Genomic DNA, 25,639 nt, shown 5'->3' with positions numbered 1-25,639 from the left:
TATATGTACTTCTAAGATATGTAATTCTCTACAGGTGGGAAATCAATACAATTAATTGCACTTATTTTTGACAAGGGATGGCTGTTTGTCTGTGTAACACCTTTGTAATTTTCAAACTATAATCTTTCAAAAATGTAAAACTATTTCAAATGTTTTCCAGCAGTTTACCTTGACAAACTTTTCTGCTCACAGCTGAGGATGACAGTCTGGCCTCCAAGAAGAAAGTCACGATTGAGGACATGTTCAGTGGGAAGCTCCAGGCACACGACCCTGAGGCAACATGGATTAGCGGTGAGTGGCGGTTGAGTTTTACTCCCTGTTGTTCAGCTGCCAGTGCTGTGGGCGGATGCAGGACCTTTTTCATCATCTCATAACACCAAAGAAAGAAATTGCATCGGGATCTGCATCTAAAGCCTCATACTGATTGAATGCAATCTCTGTGGTACTTCAGATGAAAATCCCCATTTAATATGGACGAGTGTGGAGAAATATTCTTCCCCAGAATTGCATATTCTTTTCTTCCTTTGTCCAGGCTTGAATTCTTTCACGCTGGCTTACAGGCTCTGGGTTTTCATCATACTCTTAAAGCAAATGACTGCAGACTGAGAGTCACTTTATTGCCTTTTATTGATTGTAAAACTGGGAAAGGGCTGTGTATTACTTTCCATTTCCAACCATGCAGCATACAGTACCTGGTTAAAAAAAATAAATAAAGTGAAAAATTGAAGGGGGTCTGAATACTTTCCGTACCCACTGTATATATATATATATGTGTGTATGTGTGTGTGGTTAGAACCAGCTTTTCTAGCTGGTTTACACTGGTACATTGTTTCCAGCTGTTTCAAAATGGTCATTTATGATCATCAGATGATACATACTGGTATACATGGTTTGCTCAATGGAATTAATAGCTGGGTATTTATTTTGACAAGGTAGATAATCCTGTTCAAGTAGTTTATTGAAACTTGTTTCCTCCATGGAATTAAAAAAAGGTGATTGTGACTTTTATCTCACAACTGAGACAGTTCCTCACAATTCTGCACATATATATATCAATTTTGGCTTTTTTCTCACAATTCTGAGAAAAAGTATTTTTCAAAAGTATTTACAGTATACTCACAATTGTAAGAAAAGTCAGAATTAAAAAACCACAGTTGCCTTTTTTATTTTTCATTTTGTAGTGAAAACAGGAAAAAAAAAATGAATTGTGAGATGTAAAGTCCAAATTCTGAGAAAAATTCTGGATTGATAGATATAAACTCAGAATAAAAAAAAGACAATTGTGAGATGTAAACTCAGAATTCTGAGGGAAAAAAAATCAGAATTGTGAGATGCAACCAGAATTTTGAGAGAAAAAAGTCAAAATTGAGATGTAGACTCAGAATTAAAAAATAAAAGTCAGAATTGTGAGATGTAACTTCAGAATTCTTAAAAAAAAGTTAGAATTTTGAGATGTAAACTCAGAATTCTAAAAAAAAAATCAGAATTGTGAGATGTAACTTCAGAATTCTCAGGAAATAAAGTCAGAATTGTGAGATGTAAACTCAGAATTCTAAAAAAAAAAATCAGAATTGTGAGATGTAACCAGAATTCTGAGGGAAAAAAGTCAGAATTGAGATGTAGACTCAGAATTACAAAATAAAAGTCAGAATTGTGAGATGTAACTTCAGAATTCTCAGGAAATAAATTCAGAATTGTGAGATGTAACTTCAGAATTCTCAGGAAATAAAGTCAGATTTGTGAGATGTAAACTCAGAATTCTTAAAAAAAGTTAGAATTGCGAGATGTAAACTCAGAATTTTGAGGGAAAAAAAGTCAGAATTGAGATGTAGACTCAGAATTCTAAAAAAAATTCTCAGGAAATAAAGTCAGAATTGTGAGATGTAAACTCAGAATTCTAAAAAAAAAAATCAGAATTGTGAGATGTAACCAGAATTCTGAGGGAAAAAAGTCAGAATTGAGATGTAGACTCAGAATTACAAAATAAAAGTCAGAATTGTGAGATGTAACTTCAGAATTCTCAGGAAATAAATTCAGAATTGTGAGATGTAACTTCAGAATTCTCAGGAAAAAAAGTCAGAATTGTGAGTTGTAAATTATAAACAAAAATCAGAATTGTGAGATGTAACTTCAGAATTCTCAGGAAAAAAAGTCAGAATTGTGAGTTGTAAATTATAAACAAAAATCAGAATTGTGAGATGTAACTTCAGAATTCTCAGGAAAAAAAGTCAGAATTGTGAGATGTAAACTCAGAATTCTAAAAAAAAGTCAGAATTGTGAGATGTAAACTCAGAACAACTGTTGGCGCAAGCTAAAAGTCATATACACCTAGGATGACTTGAGGGTGAGTAATTGATGGGCTAATTTTAATTTTTGGGTGAACAAACCCTTTAAGATTTGAAGCACACTATAAGTGCACATTCAATACAATTAAGCGCAATTCTTTTTCACAAAGGAAGCTATTATGGGAACAAATTAACAGTAGGGTTCTCTGTCTCAGACTAAAGTGCTCATGCTGACAGCAAGGAAATCTTAATCACTTTAACTAACACTGGGCTTCAAAAGAAGAGAAACTGTAACCAGCACTTTTGCTTGCTGTAGCGTTTTGCACGCTATCATGTAGGTACTTCTCATTGAGGTTGTTCTGGTGTAGGTATCTAATGCTAAGGCTTTTTGCTTTATGTTAGCTATTATTTAAAATTTCCTGTGTCTGAAATTTCAATCGATTTTTGGCAGGGTGAAGAATAGGGGTGTCCTTTGTTTGTCCTTGTTTGTGTTATAAAGGTGCAGCCCTGGCGCCTTGTAAAGCGTGCAAAAGATGTAAATCGTGTTTTGATCTGCATTTTGATTAATCATTTTTCGTTATTCTGCTGCTGAAAATGCGTTTGTTGATTTAAGGCTGTGTTTACCTCGGAGAAACAGCCCTATTATTCTCTCTCTGACATGCTCCACAACTCAGCGTCGAGCCTTTTTAAAAGCGATCACTCGTCTGTATTATTTATCAAGGCGGGCACTATCTGCATTCAGGTCTGGAGCAGACTTGTTTACCGGGGTAGGTATAACATTTACAGCCTGCATAAATAAAAAAAACACAGTTGCCCTAGCAAAACAGGAACTTTTAAAGCTGGGACAAATGAGCCAATGCTTTAAAATGAGCTGTAAAAAGGTTTTAAAGGCTTTCTTTTTTAACATTCATTCATTTATGGGTTATAAAATGAACCCAAATCATTTTATGTGCATGAAGCACAACAGTAAATCTATAGCTGTCTGTTCTGACCAGAATGAAGTGATTGTCCATAAATCTTACCCTATTGTTGTTTATTGATCTGCTAGTTTATATTATGTAGTTGTTAATTATTTCAGGTTTTTTATTTGTAATAAATGTATAAAGTTTACAAACCGTTTTTTTTTTTTTTTGTCATTATGATGTATGGAGTGTAGAATGATGAGGAGAAAAAGTTATTTAAAGTAGTTAAACATACAGTAAGGCAACAACATGACAAAACATGAAAAAATGAAGGAGTACAAATTTGTGTGTGTGTACATATATACACACGCACACTATAAAAAATCTAACTAAGAACTAAGCATTTTATGTTGATTGTTGCTTTGAAAATTTTCAGTTGGTTCATCTAAAGTACTAAAAATGTTAAAAGACATTCAGTTCACACACACACACAAACACATCTATCTATCCATCCATCCATCCATCCATCCATCCCTATCCCTATCTCTATCCCTATCTCTATCTCTCTCTCTCTATATATATATATATATATATATATATTCTCCACAGTTTTTGTAATTTTTAAAGTTTTTGAAAGTATTTTTATGTTCACCAATACTGCATTTATTTGAGCAAAAATACAGTAATATGCTAAAAAAAATTATATATATACTCTTTTGTATTTTAATATTTTTAATCCATTTTAAAATGTAATTTATTCTTGTGATGCAAAGCTGAATTTTCAACAGCCATTACTTCAGTCATCAGTGTGTAATATGTCATATGTATACAATATATTACGTAAGGACTAATATCATCAATATTTCATTGTTACGTTGTTCTTATAATAGATTAAAATAACTTCTGAATAGTCTCCAATTGAATGTTCAATCGTGAATGTTCTATCAGAACACCTGCCAGTTGCTTTGGAGGAGAAAATTTGCTTCTGCTTCTGATAATATTGAAGTCGGGTGATTTGTCTGGCCAGGGCATGTCAGGTGCATCTTGGTGCTCCGACACCATATTTTTCTCATTTTAGGATTGGTATCTGTGATTAAAGTTTTAGCAGTTGCAGATCTTTCATAGATGTTGGCTTTGTGTAGTTCTCTCTGGTTGGTTTTCGTAGAAACGGGGTCTTCAAGGTGAATATTGAGGTTTGCTATCACTTTGCTGCAGTAGTTTGTCCCGTGCTCAGTGGTCCCTATCATTTACTTTCGGTTTTCGCCCACTTTTCTTCTTTCGATGTGTGTGTATGCAGTCATTATCGTGTTCTTAAAAAGACTGTTGTTCTTAAAAAGGCAAACATTTGGGTTGTTGAGGTTACAGATGCTCCTGCGAAACTTTCGGCTTCCACGATTTGTTCTTTTTTTATAAATCTGACACATCACCCGTTTTACCAAGCGCTTGTACTAAACACTGCTGAACACAACTTTACTACACTGATATACAACCTAGAGAATATAGACAAGGATAAGATAAATAAAAGTAATTGCAATGTTTGCAATGCACACATTTTATAACAATGCATTATTTTGTCCATATATATACTGTGTGTGTGAATTATTATTAATTTGTTATATATGTTTGTGAATTATTGATTATTAATTTGGTAAATAGCCATGTAATAATGTATAGCCAGCTGAATATTATCACAAACGAAACCAATTTATAGTGATAAAACATCTCTCTCTCTTTATTTTGTGATAGTGACCAGCTGACTGTACTTGATATGTACCGTGTATCAAGGATAATCATTTTTTCTTCTTCACCTTCAAAGACACTGAGCTGCTCTACAGCACAAATGACAGCAATGTGGTGAGACGCAACGTGCTGACCAATACCTCCAAGATTTTGGTGAAGAACACCACGTTCGAGAGTTTCAAAAACCAGGTTCTTACCTCTTTGGTTAACATTAAAACATGCAGATGTTTTGTACTAAAGAAAAGCAACTTCAGAGCTAAAATGCATGACCTTTTTTTTTTCTTTGGTTTCAGGGATCCTACAGACGGATCACATACAAAGTGTCTCCTGATCTAAAATATGTGCTGGTGGCCTACAATATTGTGCCGGTAAATGCTTCGTATTATGATTCATAATGTGAAGAATCTAGCTATGTTTGTTACTCAAATTCTCTAGTCTTTTGTTGTCTGTTGCATCACATCTCTTCGTAAAAGATGACACAATGTGCGACTGATCGCTTCTAAAGGCCATCTCGTCTCTTCTCTTTGTTCTACAGCTTTATCAGTATTCCTTCACGGCCTGTTACATCATCTGCAGCCTTCACTCTCCGTAAGTCTTGTTGCTGAGACTGAAATCATTCCACATTCTCACTGGCTTTTCTTTTACTGTCATCTCGCCTGAGCTCTTCAGAGAGGACAGAGCCATTGTGGAGAACTGAATTGTGGGTGGCACTGCCACCTAGTGTGTTTCCTAAGAACTGGTGTCATTTCCCCAGAGCGGTCCGTGTCAGTGCAAATATAATTTGTCCTCAGAGTCGGTCTCCCTCCCCTAGTTTAAATTATTCATTACGTGTAGCCTTAAACATTGCAAGGGAATTCAGATTTTGACCCATGAAATACATCAACATGATAATTGTATAGGAAACGACGGTAGTTAGACGTCAAATAGGTTAAACAAACAGACACACATCTTTCTCATTCAGCTCACACACACTTTCACTCTCTCTGTCATTCTAACAGACGCATATGAGACTATTTGACCTTCTCTGGTGACGCATTGCAATACATTTCATTCATGAATGCAAAGAAACACACACATTCACACAGTCGTCCTTTAATGGTTTCGAGATTGGTTTGTTTTTTGACAGAGAGAAAGTGGAGCTGACCCCTAATGAGGTGCAGAGCACCGCACTGCAGTACGCCGGATGGGGTCCCAAAGGACAGCAACTGGTAAGAGAATCACACACACACACTCACACACACACTCACACACCAGTATTCCATGTAAACTATAGTTCAAAAGCTTGGGGTCAGTATGATTTTTAAAAGAAATGTATACTTTTATTCATCAAGGATGCATTTAATTGATCAAAAATGACAGTAAAGACATTTATGAAGTTAAAGATTTTTGTTTCAAATAAATGCTGTTCTTCTGTACTCTCTCTGGAAAAAAAAGTATCAGTTTCCACAAAAATATCAAAAAACTGATTTTGATGATAATAAATATTTCTTGAGCAGCAAATCAGCATATTCGAATGATTTCTGAAGGATCGTGTGACACTGGAGTAATGGCTCCTGAAAACTGCACTTGATTGAAAATTACATTTTAAAATATATTCACATAGAAACAGTTATTTCACTATATTACCGTGTGTGTGTGTGTGTGTACCTGTTTTTCTATTCTGGTGGGGACTTAAACCTGAATACACAATACAAAAAAAAAAAATTAAAATACAAAACAGTTCAATTAAATTGTAGTAGTAATTTACTATATTATTGTTTTTTTAATGATCAAATAAAGGCAGCCGTTGTGAGCATAAGAGACTTCTTTTAAAAACATTACAAAATGTACCATCCCCAAACTTTTGAACAATAGTGTATTTTATGAAATCAGCATTATAACAAAAAAAAAATACTAGAGTTATATTGTTTAAAATCATTTTACATGGTCAAACTGCTTGATATTTTGTATTAACCACCCAAATTCTGCTCAACATTTAAATAAATAAGTGCGAATCAAATAAATAAGTGTGAATCATCTCCAGTAGAGCACAGGATCTGAAGATGTGAGCTGCTCATATCGGCCTGATTGTGTCTGTGTCGTGCTGGCAGAGATAAAGCAGGACTCTAGTAAAGCAGTGGCAGATGGAGCAGCATGACACAAGCCCATTTCAAAAAGAGCTGATTTTAGTTTCTTTCTGACCTTAATTAGTGGCGTTTGGTAAGGCAAGAATCACTATTACTCTTACCATAGTTAAGGTTAGAGATTCGAAGAAACACCTAACTAACTGTAGCTTTAAAATGTTTTAAAGGGATAGTTCATCCTAAAAAAAAAATTGTCATCATTTACTCACCCTCATGTTATTCCAAACCTGTATGAGTTTCTTGCTTCTTGAACACAAAAGAAGCTATTTTGAAGAAGGCTGGGCAACAAACAGTTGCCGGTAGCCATTGACTTCCATAGCAAGGGAAAAAATTGTATGGAAGTCAATGGCTACAGGCAACTGTTTAGTTACCAACATTCTTCAAAATATCTTATTTTGTGTTCAACAGTAGAAAGAAATTCATACAGATTTGTACCAAACATGAGGGTGAGTACAAATTTTTCATTTTCAACAAACCCTTTAATCCTCATCCTGTACTGTCTGTGCTATAGATGTGAATGGTGTAAATGGCTTGTTGAGGAAAGGTGTACTGTCCCTTTTTTACTTTATGGTTTTCATCCGGCAGACAATTTAAAAAAAAATCTGAACCCAAGGGCGTCGTCATGTGTCCTCTAGTGTTTGTGATGACCGAACAAGACAAACAGACACAGTGTTTGCATTAGTACTGCTGTCTGTTGTTTTTGTATCAAAATCGTCTGTTATCAGTCAACACAAGAAGGGCAATATTTACCTGCAAACACAAACTCATATGGCACTGCACTGTCATAATCATACACAAATACATGTTTGTTTTTGTGTGTTATAAGCAAAGCACACATGCTCACTCACGTGTGTGTGAGCGGAGCATCAGGTGTGTAATTTTCCGGGCACCCGTATGCTGTCCCGCGCCCTGTGCCTTTGTGACACCTCCGGCAATTAGTTTTTCGTGACAGAGCAATCAGCAGGGGTCTGTACAGCCAGAACCTACACTGAAGGTCATATCCCAGACTCCTCCGGGGGGAAGAGAGCGTGAGATGGATCAAAATGGCGGTCATGGATGAGCAGAGATAGAGATGTAGAGGAGGAGTCGCTGTACATCACAGGTGTGATGGAGGAGAACGTACACACAGTGGGACGGGGGCCAGAGTGTAGACACATGCCACTGGCTCCGTCCCAAACCCCCCGAACCACCTTGCTGTCTGCTATCTACATAGACAGCTGCCTTCTAAAGCTCTAAATAGCATTGCATTAGTGCATAATGCATTACATCATGAACAAGATGAAGGATTATTAACGCATAAAACAATCTCAGAATGCCGACAATTTCTGACACGGTTTTCCATGTATTATGTTGTTATTATATCCTTGTTAGTAGGACAAATCATACGATCGCATGATAATCGCTCATAATAATTGTATCTTTTCCATCTTGTCTGTGTCTCAGAAAAAAAGCTCTACTGTAGTTCTACGGGGGATGATGTATTTTTGTAGGCCAACCCTGACGTTAGCATTAACCTGGTTCTCTCAACAAATAGCCAATAGGATTTTTCTGTAGGCTTTTGAATTATTGCATTGAATTATCTGTGACCAACTAAGGTTTATGATTCTTACATGTGTTGTTTATCAGGATAAACTTATGAATTTGGAAGCCTAAATAGAGTTGGCAGAAGTAAAAAGCTAAAATTAGGCTGTAAACAAGCTATATTGTTACAAAACTTAAACATCACCACCATTAATCTTCTAACAAATATTTTAATCTTCATCTTTACTTAAAGTTTCAGTTAGAATAGTTTGTAAGAATGTGAGTGTAAACACAACGAGGCTTTAAAAGCAGGTAGATTCCTATATAAGGTCTATTCAGTATTATTCAGGAGCTTTTTTGCTTGCTCAGGAGCAAATTACCCTCCTCCATCCCCAACTCCTCCTTTCGCCACAGTCAGGACTTGGCTTTCTGATATTCCTCATTGAATTAGACTTATTTTATCCTAATGTTGTTACACTTTAATATCATTAAGAACATTAATGATATCTGCTTTGTTCTGTTCTGTTTACCCTAAGGAGGTTATTGCTGCTCTCCCTGCTCATTCCCTGCTCTCCCTGCCTGTCTGTCTCTGTCTGTCTGTCTGTCTCTCTGTCTGTCTGTCTGTCTGTCTGTCTGTCTGTCTGCCTCATGAGCTGTTCCTCTCACTCTGCTCACATTTAGAGTAAATGACAGTGATTAGATGCATAACAGTAACAGATAAATACCAGGGCACAAGCGCAGCCATTAGTTAAAGGCAAGACAAAATCAGACCACGATTCACGAACATCACAGTAATAAGACAAAACCACAGTTTTAAAGTTCTCCTTAATAAATAATACTAATCACATCGAAACGCTCTTAATGGTTTCAAATGCAGTACAATTATCAATCCTCACCATTTCCAAAGCTGTAATTGCATCTTCTCTTAACAGTTATCTGAGCTTCTGTGTTGAAACCACAACCAGAGAAAGGATAATTACAACAAACTAGACTAGACACAATCTCAGCACACACAGGCCTAATGTGTGACCTCTGAATACAAGAAAACAAGCTGCACGTAATACAAACATTTAAAAAAAAATCTCTTTCAGAAAACACACTGTTCACACTAGTTTATTTAATTATGTCCACTAATGTCCAGCAGTCGACACACATGCACCATATGTGAATTCTGAACTTTTATCTTTTATTTATATATATATTATTCATTTTGTTTGATAACATTCTGTGGTGGGAAAAAATGCCTAACTCTTTTGTTGCCAAGGCAAATTTCATAGCTAGCTAGCATTTTTCTTCCATCTCATATGTCATATCAAACATGCTCTTTATTGACATTGTTTTCTTGATGTAAACTAACATTTGAACAAATTTATTTTGGACAAAATTGTTGGTTGTGGAAGGAATGATGCCAGAAGAGACTGTAAATTGATAAATCATTTTTCACAATAAACATTACAATTATTTATTTCATATAAACTGCCATTGAAAAGTTGGAAAAATAAACAAGGTTTCCAAGTTTCCAACAAAAAAGAAAGATGTTAGGAGAGTGAATCTGTTGTACCAGCTGAAAAGTGCTGTTCTAAATTGAATTTAAATTGGTACATTGTAAAGCTGTCCTCTTCTTACAGTTTTTCTCAGTCGCTTTGGTGCATTTCTCAGATCAGAAATTAAATTCTCAAAAGTACTTGTTTAACCTCCACATCATCTAGTCACTTGTGCACATCATAAAAGCAGTTACTCATTCTTTTGAACAAGTTGTGATTGCTTTGGTACATTCATGCAATTGATTATGTACATTTGTCTGCAGTTTCCTCAGTTGCTAATGATGCTCAAAATGTATTATATAGTTATCTGTGCAATAGTCTTACCCCTCAAAACATCTAGTCATTAGTTCATCGTATAAGTCAATAAAAGCAGAATGGTTGATCTAGTTGTCATATTTCTACACATTTCTATTAGACTTTTTGTAAATTTGCCATGAATTGTGCAGGTGAATCTTGACTTTCTCTAATGAAGAGAATGTAGATCAACCAATGATAAACCAGTTTTCGGAAATAGCGCAAGTGTAGCTGTAAATCCTATCCAGTCTCTTTCAATCAATATCCCACAAACAGTAATGTGTAAATTTGTACTTTTGAAATGGATATATGGCATACATAAGAAGTGCAGCCTTCTGCATTTCAATACAGTAACTGTCATCCAAACTGTTGCCATCAGGTAATACTAACAGAGTGCACTGTTATATTGACGACATGACTAAGCTTTTGACTATCTTGTTTGTAAACAATGACACAAGAACTTTTAATTCTGATGGCACTGATATGTTCATTGACATAAATACTTACTTTTGAGAGATGAGCTAAAGATTTTGAGTAAGTTACAGGCTTTTGCAAGTAATCCATTGTGTGGTGCTATTTGTACAAATTGTTTTGAGAAATGCACCAAAGCGACTGAGAAAAACTGTAATGAAATACTGTTACATTGTAATTTATTACCATTTTTGTTTTTAAAAGTCTTTTTTTTTTTTTTTCAGGCATGGTCTGTTACACTGTAAAAAAAAATCTGTGACATTTACGGTAAAATACCGGCAGCTGTGGTTGCCAGAACTTCACTGTAAAAAGTATGGTAGCAACATTTTAGGTTTTACAGACTTAACTTAAATTCACATTAAAATACCGTATTTTATTAACTGATGTAATGTTAATAAACTAACATATTGAAGTGTTAATATCTGTTTTGAACCATTGTAATGGACTGATAACCACCAAAAACTGGTGGTGATGAGAAAGTCACATGATGAACCAAAGCTCATCACAAACAGCTTTTCTACGAGCTGAGGAGGGCAATACTTATATATAGAAGGTGCACAGTGTCATTCGCACAAACACTAAACCCCATCATGGTGACACACATGATACTGAAATAATGCAATAAACATTAATTTAACAACATTAGATGTAAGATTAAACCCTAATGTACACAACTGATAAGAAAAAAATAAGATAAAACATGTTATTTCAACAAAAAAACATCAAATATGCAGGGAATTCTGGGAGTGTCAATTTACGTTTTTTCACTGTAAATTATACAATGACTTTTTCTTGTTCACTTCCAAAAAACTTATTTTTAACAGTATTTTACTGTAAAATTACATTAAATGTAATTACATTTATTCACCAAATATAGTATGGAAACTTACTGTTAACCAGTTAATAGGTTTTTACTGTAGCATTTTTACAGTCTTTTACTGTTAAAACCACAATAATGTTTTACAGTGTAGATTTGCATGAGTTAGTACAGCATATTTTTCTGTGATTTTGGCTGCTGAATAAATCCCACCAGAGCTTTTCACACACACATTACCTCTCCCACAGTCTGCCACCAACCCTGATTACTGTAGCATCACACAACATCGTAAATATTCACTAGAGATGTGTGAGATGTTACAACACATATATACTCAAATTTAGTGTAAATTGATCATTTGAATTCATTTTTTCTCCATTTCAGCGTTAGTGTAGTCACTCTGTTTTACTTTTGTACAACAGCTTTGTGACCTTGGTATGCAGCTGAATACTATACTTTATTTAACAGAAACTTTAAATTGGCTTTTCATCATTCATACAAAGTGCAGACATGTTAATTTGTCCTACAGAGCACAACAGTGACCACATTTGTCCAGCAGCCTTGTTCCTGGAACTATTTTCCCCTTTGTTTTCTCCATATGCATGTCAAAAATTCTCAATTTAATATTTTTAAGCCTTGAACCACATTACAACATTTGAAAACCTGAATAAAAAAAACACCCAGATACAAGGCTGTGTGTGTGCTTGCGTTCTTGTATGAGGAAATTAACTACTCTCTGTAATATAAATCCATGACTGTATGGCTTTCATTTGTAAGATACAATACATTTGAAACCTATTGTAAAATGCTCAGAAATGTATCAGTAGTTTGAGGGCGACCAGGTCAATAATGCCATTCACAGTGTTTCATTGGAGTTTGCAGCTCTATTATATGTCTGTTTATATAGTAAGAGCAACTTTCTGATTGATGTAGCTCACTTCAGGGATTATGGGTAGTGTAGTTTTTAACCCAAGCTGAAATCATACTATTGAAGTACTATCACTTAACAATCTCAGAGATCATGGTAGATCTGTCTTGAAAGTTGTATACATTATCGCTAATTCGATTTTCCTATAGAGAAAATTAATGGGATTTTTATATCCATAACCCTGCTGTTGTGCTCTAAAATCTTTCAGTTTCAGGAGTTACTTTGTCTGGTTTGACATGGTCTTTCCAACAATAGTTTGTTCTTCTTTCCTGACAGATTTTCATCTTTGAGAATAATATCTACTACAAAGCGCAAGTGAACAGCCCATCAATCCGTCTGGTGTCCACAGGGAGTCTGGGGGGCGTATTTAATGGACTTGCTGACTGGCTCTATGAAGGTAAAACCCATAAGCATGAATAATAAAAAACCCAGAGGGTTGTGTGCATGTAATAAAAGAGCAGAAGTGATTGTGACTGTCTGGTGTGTTTAGGCTGGGTGGAGATTCTGTTGACTTGTATACAGTGTCTCATCCATCTCTCTGACTCAGCACGTTTCTTCTCAAGTTATATGAATATATTACTTTTTATTTTTATTGAAACGACATTGCTGGAATATACATCTCTGCTTATTAGTTTAGATCTGGCAGATTTTGCAAGATAAAGTTATCATTTGGAAAAATACATATACTGTGAATAGCAAGAAAAAAAATCATTTTTTTAAACCTTCCTGATGAAATGAACTTAACAGATATTTTTATATTTTCTACAAGACAAAATAACTAAATTTTCACAAGTCAAAGTTTGTTTGTTTGTTTGTTCATTTTAATTCAATTAATTTGCTAAAGCACTTTATAATAGCAATTAATATTAGTATTATTACTGTTACTGTACTGTTTTTTTTATTTTGATACTGAAGTTTTGATTCCGAGCAAGTAAAAGTTAAGGTAATCTGGTTTGTTTCTGTCTTTGTCCTTATTCTGGACACTGAACCTGTTCTTTTACAAAACCTAGTTGGGTCTCACTTTATTTTAAGGTCCAATTCTCACTATTAACTACTGTTTTTGCCACAATAAAGTAGTTGTTAAGTTTTGGTATGGGGTGGATTAAGGGATCTAAAATATAGTCATGCAGAATAAGGCATCAATATGTGCTTTATAAATACTAATAAACAGCCAATATTCTAGTAATATGCATGCTAGTTAATAGTGAGATTTAGTCCCTAAAATAAAGTGTTACACATAATTGCAATGAAGAATAGTTACTGTAAATGCAATTACGTATCACATTTGTCTCTGTTCATACTTATCACTAAGGACCCTTTCTGGAAAAATATGATCGGGAATCAGATTAAAGCATTACAGGGTTAGTTCACCCAAAAATGAAAATTCTGTCATTAATTACTCATCCTCGTGTTGTTTGAAACCCGTAAGACCTTCGTTCATCTTCGGAACACAAATTAAGATATTTTTGATGAAATATGAGGGCTCTCTGACCCTCCCATAGACAGCAAGGTAACTACCACGTTCAAGGTCCAGAAAAGTACCAAGATGATCGACAAAGTAGTCCGTGTGACATCAGTGGTTCAACTGTAATGTTACGAAGCTACGAGAATACTTTTTTGCACAAAGAAAACAAAAACACGACAGTATCATGACGTGAGCGTGTGGTGGCGCCGGTTCTGACCCAGATCCGGCGTGATGACGTCATTACGCCCAGATCTTCGTAACTTTACAGTTGAACCACTGATGTCACACGGACTACTTTGTCGATCATCTTGGTACTTTTCTGGACCTTGAACGTGGTAGTTACCTTGCTGTCTATGGGAGGGTCAGAGAACCCTCAGATTTCATCAAAAATAACTTAAATTGTGTTCCGAAGATGAACGAAGGTCTTACGGGTTCCGAACAACACAAGGGTGAGTAATTAATGACAGAATTTTCATTTTTGGGTGAACTAACACTTTAATGCCGGTGTGTCTCTGAACCCGTTCAAGGTCATACTGAGTTCATTTCACAGAAGTAGACGCACCAAACTCTTTCAGTACCTTGGTCTGGCAGATACAAATATGTGTAAAAAGCAGCCAAATATGTGACATTCAACAGTCATAAATTAAAACCATGTTTTCATTTCATCATAAGCCTGTAAATGCTAAACATGCTCCATATTAAACTGAAAAATAATTCAGACTAATGTAATGTAGATATTATTAGACCTGTTAGTGTATGAACAGCACTGGGATGTGAGCTCAAGATTAAACCTTTTTATAATCCATTGTGCAATAGTGTGATTTAAGACAGCATTTGAGTACAATCTCTCACAATCATTATGATTTTAATACTCATAATTATTAATGTAGCATCTCATCCTAAAATACTAGGTTTGCTTAGGACTATGTTCATTTAGACTTCATGTAGTGTTTTTTCTTTCTCTGTTAGCTATATCAAGTGTTTGTTTACACTCAAATTCACACACATTTCACACAGCTTTCCCTGGCTTTATGCCGTCTGCAGTGTGGGAATACTGCATGATTTAGAATAATTTTCAAGATATATTATCCATCTGGCAGGTATGTTTCATCAGTTATGTTTTTTTACTTGTCCTTGTTAGCTCTGTAGTTCTGTCGTTCCTGCTGTATGAGGGCACATTGGCAGCGTGTTTGTTTGTGACACATACTGAACTGTATTGTACGCCGGTTATTGGTTTTATCCTAAATTAACATCTCAGTCTGAAGCTATTCTTAGTCGCATGCTCTTATAACATCCACTGATTCTATGCTGTGTAAAGAGCTCTACTGCCATCCCGTGGTCTCACATTTCATGACAGATAGCATTTAATCAGAACAGACAGAGTAAGAATTGGTTCACATAGGGAAAATGTACATTTTGTCATTCGTGGAACATAAAAGAAGATATTTTGAAGAATGTTTAAGCTGCTCCTTTCAAAAAACAAACAAACATGGCTGGTAATATGAAACGATGAGTCAAATAAACCATTTTATTGTGTTTTCGTGCTACTTTTGTTGTATGGAAAACCATGTTGGTATTGTTAAGTAAACCTAAAACTATTGAAATTAGCTTTTGTTACCTGAAAAAAGGTCAAATAAAATTAAATATAAATATTACTGAAATAAAATTAGATGAAACACTCAAATTTACTAAATTAACTAAAACTAAAAAACTGAAACTAAATAGAAATATTAACATCACATTACAGAGCTACTAAAAGTTTAGCTAAACTAAAATTAAAATGAAATCTGAAAATATAAAAATAAAAGCAACTATATATATATATTAAAACTATATAAATATTGCTAGAAAGAAATATTAAAATGACAATTGCACATAGCTACTAAAACTTAAATTAAAATAAAACAAAACAAAATAAAAAATATCAAATAAATACTATAAAGTATATAAATATTAGTAAAAAGAACTATTATATTGACAAAAGCACATTATAGAGTTACTAAAACTTAAATTAAAATTAAAATAAAACAGAAAATATAAAATAAAACAAATAAATATTATGAAAATATATAAATGTTACTAAAATAACACTGACAGATCAAATAAAAACAACTAAATATTATAAAAGTATATAAATGTTACTAAAATAACACAGAAGCTGCCTACAAGACACACACACATCTGCTTAGTTTGGGTATTGTATTGACATTAAATAAAAAAAAAAAGACAACATTTTAATTACTGGGTGAACTATTCCTCTTCAAATTTGGAGCCATGGTGCAGTGGTTAATGTCCCAGGTGCTCATGTTGGTGATGCAGGTTTGAACAGAACAATTATACAAAATATTTATTGACATCCATAGTCATCAGGGCTTATATTTATCAATGAATTTCTGTTTAAATCATCAAGCAGATTGTTGGTTTTAGTGCCACATTTTGCATAAGAATATATGAACATGTATTGAATAAGCCCTATTCTTGCAACAAACAAATAAAATGAGTCCTGTCAGTGTTGTTCTCGTCTAGGTTACGTAATGTCTTAATGAGCTCTAGAAGTCCAGTTTGCAGTGCTACAGAGAGTCATATTTTACATTCCCTCGTCTGACAGCCGCTCTGTTCCTCCTCCAGCTCTCGGCTGTCAGCTGCATGGAGTGATGGATGAGACTCCCGAGGCAGCAGCCTACAGGCAAATGGATGCGATAAATCACACGCGCTGTTTTTGCACATGTTGCAGTTATGTATTTTGCAGCATGTCCTCTCTTGGCTTGAAAGGATATTTAATCCTCTAACGCATATTAGGATCTGACAGAGATGCGGTCACCACGCAACAAAGCTTTACAAGACATGCGTCACTTGTTTGTGTGCAGTGTAGACTTCCTTTAGTATAAAGCTTCAGTTTTGTGTTTAATCCACTCGTGTTTTATTTATTTGTGTTCACAGAGGAGATCTTCCAGAGTCACATCGCTCACTGGTGGTCACCAGATGGTCTCAGACTGGCATATGCCACCATCAATGACACTCTGGTGCCCAAGATGGAGATACCCATGTTCACAAACGCACTGTATCCCAGCGGACAGGAGTACCGCTACCCTAAAGTAAATCTCTGCAGCTTCTTTTTACGATCAAATCAAGGCTTGGTTGTGTGTGTTCCTCAATGTCAGTATCTTCCAATGTCTCTGTAATCTTGAAATGGGATCTGATGGTTGCTGTTGTCTTGAGTGACATTTAAAGGGACAGTGCGCCCAAAAATGAAAAATCTGTCATCATGTTTTTCAGAACTATAAGACTTTGGTTTATCTTCAGAACACAAAAGAAGGTGTTTGTTATATCCTCTCATTGTTTTAGTTCATCCATTGAAAGTCGACCAAAATTTTCAAGCTTGAAAAAATGATTTAACCAAGTGGTTTAATCAGCATGCTGAAGAAACCTGATCGCTTTATATGATAAACATATGTTATTCACATACATAGAGCACATAAAATATGATCAACAGAAACTCTTGCCATGCTTGCCACTCCAAGTCATGCTTGCCTGATGCACGAGAACAAACCTCATTGCTCCTCAAGCGTCAAGCATGCACACACTGCTTCAGTGGAAGGATACAAAATGATGAGAGAATATTAAAAATATTCCTTTTGACAATGACTGAAAGACTTCTTTGTTGGAACAACATGAGGGTGAGTAAATTATGACAGATTTTTCAATTTTGTGTGAACTATCCCTTTAAGCACTGTAGTGACATAACTAAATCAGGTTTTATAATAGTTATGGCAAGCAATAACTGTCCATCTGCATGTTTATCCTTTTGTGCAACATACCTAATTTACATTTATTAATTTGCCAGACAGATTTTTTCCAAAAGCAGCTTACACTGCACTCAAAGTATAGCCTACAGTGGGAAATTGCAGGTGCTTTACCAGTTGAACTTTAATGGACCAGATAAATATTGTTTGCACAAAATATATGTTGTGGTGTTTGTCACAAATGATTCTAGAATCATGCGGTTTGAAGGGATAGTTCACCCAAAACTGAAAATGTTGTCATCATATACTCACCCTCAAGTTGTTCCAAACCTGTCTGAGATTCTTTCTTCTGTTGAGCACAAATGAAGATATTTTGAAGAATGTTAACCAAACAGTTGACAGCAACCCATTGACTTCCATAGTATTTTTTCCATATAATGGAAGCCAATGGCTACCTGGCTAACTGTTTTCCAACATTCTTTAAAATATCTTTATTTGTGCTCAACAGAAAAAAACTCATTTTCATTGTTTAGTGAAATACCCATTTAAGGGTCCCGTGATGAGATCTCTGTTGTCTCTGTAGGCTGGGGAAGAGAACCCTGATATCTATTTGTCAGTGGTGAGTCTGAACGGCCCTTTACACACAGTGAGGATGAGGAAACCAGAAGACCCCAGGATCAGGTGAAGATCTGCCAGTGACCACACAACAACATGCTTTATCATGCTCATCTGTCGCATTGGGGAGTTTACAGTGACCCCCAAAAGTATTTGGACCCTGAAAATGTCAAACCAAGTGACATCCAAAAAATTATAGTAAAACCTTTAAAAAACTAACTTCACTTTTCTAAATCATTTTTGGGCCGACTTTTGATAACCAATTTTTTTTTGCCTTCATTTTGACAATATACCCTACCATTCAAATGTTTGGGGTCAGAAACATTATATTAAAGGGGTCATATGATGTTGCTAAAAATAACATTATTTTGTGTATTTGGTGTAATGAAATGTGTTTATGCGGTTTTAGGTAAAACAAAACATTATTTTCCACATACTGTACATTATTGTTTCTCCTCTATGCCCCGCCCTTTCTGAAACGCATTGATTTTTACAAAGCTCATCGCTCATGACTGTAGTCTTTGCAACTTTACAGATCTTCTTTATGCACCAAGAGCTTGTAACACTCCAAAGAGAACGGAAAAATTTAAATCGCATCATATGACCCCTTTAATGTTTTTGAAAGTCTGCATTTATTTGGTAAAAATGCAGTAAAAATGGTTGTTTTATATTGTGGTTGTTATTTATTCCTGTGATGCAAAGCTGAATTTTCAGCATCAATATTCCAGTCTACAGTGTCACATGATCCTTCAGAAATCGTTCTAATATGCTGATTTGTTGGTCAGGAAACATTTGTTATAATTATCAATGTTGAAAACAGTTGTGCTGCTTAATTTTTTTATGGAAACCATGATAGATTTTTCCAGGATTAATTGATGAAAAAGAGATCAAAAGAACAGCATTTATTTGAAACTGTAACATTATAAATGTATTTACTGTCACTTTTGATCAATTTAATGTGTCCATTCTGAATAAAATATTTCTTTAAAAAAAATAAAAAATACTTACCCCAAACTTTTGAATGATATCGTATCTCTTTAACAAACTCTGTAAACAGACTAGAGTCAGACTAATGGACTGCATTACTCGACAGAAGAATGGCTTTAAGAAAAGCTTTTTAGAGCATTTTTTAATAAAGCTAATGATCAAACTCCATTTTGCCCAAAGTCTTTTTTAAATAAACACATTTACCAACAAAAAGATGTACACAGGCTCTATTTGACACAGTTTGAAGTGGTATTTTAATCAGGTTCCCTCTGTAGGAAAGATTACTACATCACCATGGTGAAGTGGGCAACCAGCACCAAACTAGCAGTAAACTGGCTGAACCGAGCGCAGAACAACTCCATCCTGACCTTGTGTGAGGCCACCACAGGAATCTGCACAAAGGTATCTTCTGATATACACCAGCACACACTTAATTATCACTATTGTCCATGTTTTATAATAATGCTTAAGTCATTAAGACTGTAAAATGACACAAATGAAAGTGTGAGAATTATGTCATGACCTTTAATTTTCCAGAAAAGCCTAAAAGGGTGACAGCGTCTATTGTTGCATCCAAATGTATTAAAATGAATGTCAGTTCAATGAAAGAAAAGATTAGTCAGTGCTTCGGCTGTATATAAAGGACTTTGTCGAACAATACTGAGAAAAAACAATAATCTGTCTGTGTGTTTTCAGAAACATGAAGATGAGAGTGACAGCTGGCTTCACAGACAGGTGAGTCACGCATCACGCGTGTGGGATGTGTGTGTAAGAGTGCTGCTCAAATGTTCGTGAATCTCTCTGCAGAACGAACCCCCGCTGTTCTCCAGAGACGGATACAGGTTCTTCTTCACCCGAGCCGTTCCACAGGGCGGCCGAGGGAAGTTCTTCCACATATCCATGTCCACTTCCCAGGTGAGCTGTCACTGAGAAACTACACGCTACTTAGGAAGGTTTAAAGGAACACGCCACTATTTTTGAAAATAGGCTCATTTTCCAACCATTTTCAAATCCATTCAGCCGATCTCGGGGTCTGGCGGTAGCACTTTTAGCTGCAGCTTAGCATAGATCATTGAATCTGATTAGACCGTTAGCATCTCGCTCAAAAATGACCAAAGAGTTTCCATATTTTTCCTATTTAAAACCTGACTCTTCTGTAGTTACATCGTGTACTAAGACCGACGGAAAATGAAAAGTTGCGATTTTCTAGGCCGATATGGCTAGGAATTATACTCTCATTCCGGCGTAATAATCAAGGAACTTTGCTGCCGTACCATGGATGCAGCAGGCACAATGATATTACGCAGCGCCTGAAAATAGTCCCCAGCACACTCCCTGTGCAAGCAGGTGGTCACGTTGGATATGTTGATGGAAGTTAGCCTATTTTCAGGCGCTGCGTGATATCATTGCGCCTGCTGCACTCATGGTACGGCAGCAAAGTTCCTTGATTATTACGCCGGAATGAGAGTATAGTTCCTAGCCATATCGGCCTAGAAAATCGCAACTTTTCATTTTCCGTCGGTCTTAGTACACGATGTAACTACAGAAGAGTTAAGTTTTAAATAGGAAAAATATCTAAACTCTTTGGTCATTTTTGAGCGAGATGCTAACGGTCTAATCAGATTCAATGATCTATGCTAAGCTGCAGCTAAAAGTGCTACCGCCAGACCCGGAGATCAGCTGAATGCATTCGAATACGGTAAAACTCAACTGTTTAACTTTAGGGGAGTTGGAAAATGAATGAAATTTTCAAAAATAGCGACGTGTTCCTTTAAAGTATAGTTCACCCAAAAATGAAAATTTGCTGTTAATTCACTCGCCCTCAGGCCATCTAAGATGTAGGTGACTTTTTTTCTTCAGTAGAACAGTAAGTAAAATTAATACCTGTGGTTCCTGGCGATATATTGAGTTCTTGCATGTTCGGTCTGTGCAAGAAACTGAACATTATTTACAACATTATTGTCTGTAATCCATAGATGAACCAGTTCATCAAAAAGAATTGGTTCAAAAGAATGATTCGTTCGTGAACCGGACATCACTCCGGACTGTTTTCCTGAGGCTATGGATTACATAGGTAGTAATGTTGTAAATAATGTTCAGTTTCTTGCACAGGCCGATTGTTTCGCTTCATAAGACCTCAATATATCATCAGGAGCCACAGGTATCAATTTTGTCTTGCCTGATGTGCTTTTTCTGATGCGTAAAGTGCCGGTAGCCATTGACTTGCTTTTTATGAATCACCAAGGACCATGCTTTCAGCGGTTTCTTTACTGTTCTACTGAAGAAAAAAGTGACCCACATCTTGGATGGCCTGAGAGTAAATGAACCGTTGAAATTAACTCATTTTTGGGTGAACTATCCCTTTAACCGCATGTTAAAGGTAAGAAGTGACTTCCTTTTGTTGTTGTTTTTTAGCCCAACAGCAGCACAGACACACTACAGTCGCTGACGTCAGGAGACTGGGACGTGACGGAGATATTAGCCTACAATGAGGACACCAAACTTGTGTAAGCAACTTTCAAAAGACCCAGATGCTGGATTCTATCCATGTTGTCAATAAACACTAAAATAAAGCAATATGCCATTATCCACTTTTGTAACATTGTAAAATAGATATCTGTAACAGCAATGTCTTTGCAGATACTTTCTGAGTACAGAAGACGATGCAAGACGGCGTCACCTCTACAGGTATGACAGAAGATGTGACACACACTGATGTCATCGGGAAGCATTGCACTGATGACATGTGTTGTTTTTTTTAGCACCAACACCACAGGATCCTTCAACCGCCGATGTCTTTCCTGTAATTTAAGCTGTGGATACGTCAGTGGATCATTCAGCCCAGATGCTAACTACTTCCTTCTCAACTGCAGAGGTTTCATGTTTTTTCTATGCAAAACATCTGTAAATATCTTGTGTTATGTTAAAGATTTTTTTAACTAAAATGCAAAAGAGGTGCGCACGTATGACAGAAGATGTGACACACACTGATGTCATCGGGAAGCATTGCACTGATGACATGTGTTGTTTTTTTTAGCACCAACACCACAGGATCCTTCAACCGCCGATGTCTTTCCTGTAATTTAAGCTGTGGATACGTCAGTGGATCATTGAGCCCAGATGCTAACTACTTCCTTCTCAACTGCAGAGGTTTCATGTTTTTTCTATGCAAAATATCTGTAAATATCTTGTTATGTTAAAGATTTTTTTAACTAAAATGCAAAAGAGGTGCGCACATGCCACAAACCCAAATAGGGCTCAGGTGCAGGACAAAAAAGTCAAACTAAAGCGAAAACAAACGTGATGTCCATATAACTGCTCCATAAAATTGTTTTATTGCACTGATGTATAATTGACTGTTGTCATTTACAAACCAATTTTCTACATCGCTATATTGCTAGCTTTATATCTAATATCCTTTCATACATAATAGAATACTCCATATTTTATCTTATTGAAATGGATCATTGCACAATAATAGGCAATAAGCACTATTAGACCAGAAATAAAATGGAATATAAAGTCAGTGTTTCATTCTCTTTATGTAACTGCTCACTGCCGAGTTTGGCTCAGTGACTCTGGCTGATCCGAGTGTGTCAGTCATGACATCATTACCCTGCTGTGTGTTTTATCAACAATAAAGCATGGTTGCCATGGTCACTGATCAGTTTAGCAGGGTCTGTTGAGCACAAGGAAAGGTCAGTGTTTGTGTTATTATTAATTGTGTTATGAAGTCAGAGCAGAGCCTTTATGCTCCCTGCAGCATGACGCTTCTCCAGACCTCAGCACAGAAAGATCAGTTCTTGGCAGTTCTTGTGCAAGTTGATGCATCCCACCTGTTGTGTGGATCAAACCAAGCATTGATATTCAGTTTTAGGTGCTGCATAATTATTCCATGTTTAGGATCCAAAAGGGGGTTTGAATGCATTGATGAATTCCCAGCTTTAAAAACAGCTCATCTGATCAGTAATTACAGTCAGAACAATTTGTTATAATAGAATTTCCAGTACTTTAATTCGGCAAGGATGCATTAAATTGATCAAAAGTGGTGATGTTAGAAAATATTTATATTTTTAAAAATTCTGTTCTTTTGATCTTTTTTTTTTCACCACAAAACCATGAAGTGGCACAACTATTTTTTAACACTCATAAAAATAAGAAATGTTTCTTTGTTACTGTTTTCTGAAGCATAGTGTGACACTGAAGACTGCAGTAATGATGCTGAAAATTCAGCCTTGTTGTACATTTGTAAATTAAATTAAAATAGAAATATATTTCACAGTATTACTGTATTGTTATTTCTGGTCAAATAAATACAGGTTTGGAGAGCAAAAGAGACTTATTAAAAAAAAATCTAACTGACCCAAACTTACAGTAGTGTGCATTAATTGTATACCACAATATTCTTAACACTTTGGTCAATAATGATATAGATCATGACATACACATTTTATAGAAACTTAATTAAATTTGAATTGATTATTTTATTTTTTATTTACTTAAATACATTGCAGTGAAACTGCTTCATACATAAACAAATACATATTCAAAAAGTACTTCCAGTTTTTATTGTCTACCATTTTATTATTTTAGCTGTATCTGTATATTGTCCGTGTGTAGGTGAGTCTTTGGCTTTGGTAACTGTTGCATGAAGCCAGACATTTAATTAACATCACAAGATGCTAACATAGGATGCTATCCTGGCCAAAAATCACCCACTTTGGAAGAAATCATCTGAGCGATATATAAAGTGGTTACATGCCATTTAGAGATGCGTTTTACCTGAAATAGGTTATATTTCACATACATAATAACTCACACAATATGTATAGTGTAATGCTCAGATACACAAGAAGCCCAGCATGATTTTGTGAGATGGGATGACATGAATGTATATGCTGTCAGACACTAATCTTGTGTTTTTGCGTGCAGGTCCTGGTGTGCCTCACACAGCCGTGTACAGCACCAGAGACGGAGAGTACGAGAGTGAGTCCTCAGTCTGTTACTGCATTAAACACCATCAGCAGGTACAGATTCCAGTTTTACTGGAAAGGTGTTTCTCACCCAGAAGACACGATAGAAGACCTCGATATGTGCTTTATCAACGGTGTTCGAAGGTTAAATGTGTTTGAAGATAAACGCTACACAAAAAACATATATCGAATTGTGTCAGATGAATTGTGTACACCATGTCCTCACAATATTACTGTTTTTTTTTTACTGTAAATAAATGCAGCTTCGTTGAGCATAAGAAACTTTCAAAATCATTAAAATATCTTACTGCCCCCAAACTATGGTATGTTTTATAGTTGATAAATACATCTCTCTGACCATCTACTGTATGTGATTCTCTCTGTTTCCCTCAGAGCTGCTGGATGTGGAGCTCAATGAGCAGTTGAACACCACTGTGAACAACACGCAGATGCCCAAAGTAGAGTACAGAAAGATCAGCATAGATGATTACTGTGAGTATCTTTCAGCAAACTCTCCGAGTCCGTTTTCACAAAGCTGATGATTTTCAAAGCACAGTAACTTTCCCATCATTTGCACAGGTCTGAACATGCAGATCCTGAAGCCAGCAGGGTTTATAGAAACAGCTCACTACCCCTTACTGCTGCTGGTGTAAGTGATTCACACACAAAGAATAACTGATACATGTTCCACACGGCAGTCAAAACACAAGAACGGCGTATTAGTTCACAGTGTTGGAGGTAACGCATTACAAGTAACGTGAGTTACGTAATCAGATTACTTTTTTAAGTAAGTAGTAAAGTAACGCATTACTTTTTTAATTTAGAAGGAAATATCGGAGTTAAAATAAGTAACGCCAGTTACAGGCTCATTTGAAATACATGCCTCTAAATAAATTTTTTGCAACAGTTATTACCAGTGTTGGGGGTAACTCATTACAAGTAATGCGAGTTACGTAATCAGATTACTTTTTTCAAGTAACTAGTAAAGTAACGCATTACTTTTTTAATTTACTAGAACATATCTGAGTTACTTTTTAAAAAAAGTAATGCCAGTTACTTTGTTTTCCCATGTATTGACTGACAGCTCTCCTGTCCCCATATTGGGAGAAATCGGGAGTACAGAGGCGCTGTGTGCGCTGTGTGAACATGATGTTACTGTAGTTCTAGACTAAATGTGAATGTGCATTAATTCATCCCACTCAGAAAAAACAGATTTAGTATTCATCAAAAT

At 35.7% G+C, this 25,639-nt stretch overlaps 1 protein-coding gene across 2 annotated transcripts in view; it reads left to right on the top strand.

Moving 5' to 3' along the window:
- The window catches only part of LOC107658692 (dipeptidyl aminopeptidase-like protein 6), a 126,329-nt gene that overhangs the window by 92,310 nt on the left and 8,380 nt on the right, over window positions 1–25,639 (top strand). For both annotated transcript variants that reach the window (XM_016447344.1, XM_016447345.1), the window contains exons 3-19: window positions 193–291; window positions 5,004–5,116; window positions 5,221–5,295; window positions 5,463–5,515; window positions 6,054–6,135; window positions 12,902–13,022; window positions 17,031–17,185; window positions 18,417–18,514; window positions 19,711–19,837; window positions 20,132–20,170; window positions 20,243–20,350; window positions 21,851–21,942; window positions 22,076–22,123; window positions 22,198–22,310; window positions 24,368–24,421; window positions 24,802–24,900; window positions 24,988–25,057. In XM_016447344.1, the coding sequence (XP_016302830.1) occupies window positions 193–291; window positions 5,004–5,116; window positions 5,221–5,295; window positions 5,463–5,515; window positions 6,054–6,135; window positions 12,902–13,022; window positions 17,031–17,185; window positions 18,417–18,514; window positions 19,711–19,837; window positions 20,132–20,170; window positions 20,243–20,350; window positions 21,851–21,942; window positions 22,076–22,123; window positions 22,198–22,310; window positions 24,368–24,421; window positions 24,802–24,900; window positions 24,988–25,057 (1,546 nt within the window). The remainder of the gene's footprint in view (window positions 1–192; window positions 292–5,003; window positions 5,117–5,220; window positions 5,296–5,462; window positions 5,516–6,053; window positions 6,136–12,901; window positions 13,023–17,030; window positions 17,186–18,416; window positions 18,515–19,710; window positions 19,838–20,131; window positions 20,171–20,242; window positions 20,351–21,850; window positions 21,943–22,075; window positions 22,124–22,197; window positions 22,311–24,367; window positions 24,422–24,801; window positions 24,901–24,987; window positions 25,058–25,639) is intronic.

Source organism: Sinocyclocheilus anshuiensis, unplaced genomic scaffold (genome assembly GCF_001515605.1).
Source record: "Sinocyclocheilus anshuiensis isolate Anshui unplaced genomic scaffold, SAMN03320099.WGS_v1.1 scaffold864, whole genome shotgun sequence".
Taxonomy (NCBI): domain Eukaryota; kingdom Metazoa; phylum Chordata; class Actinopteri; order Cypriniformes; family Cyprinidae; genus Sinocyclocheilus; species Sinocyclocheilus anshuiensis.
This window is presented reverse-complemented; position numbering and strand designations above follow the sequence as displayed.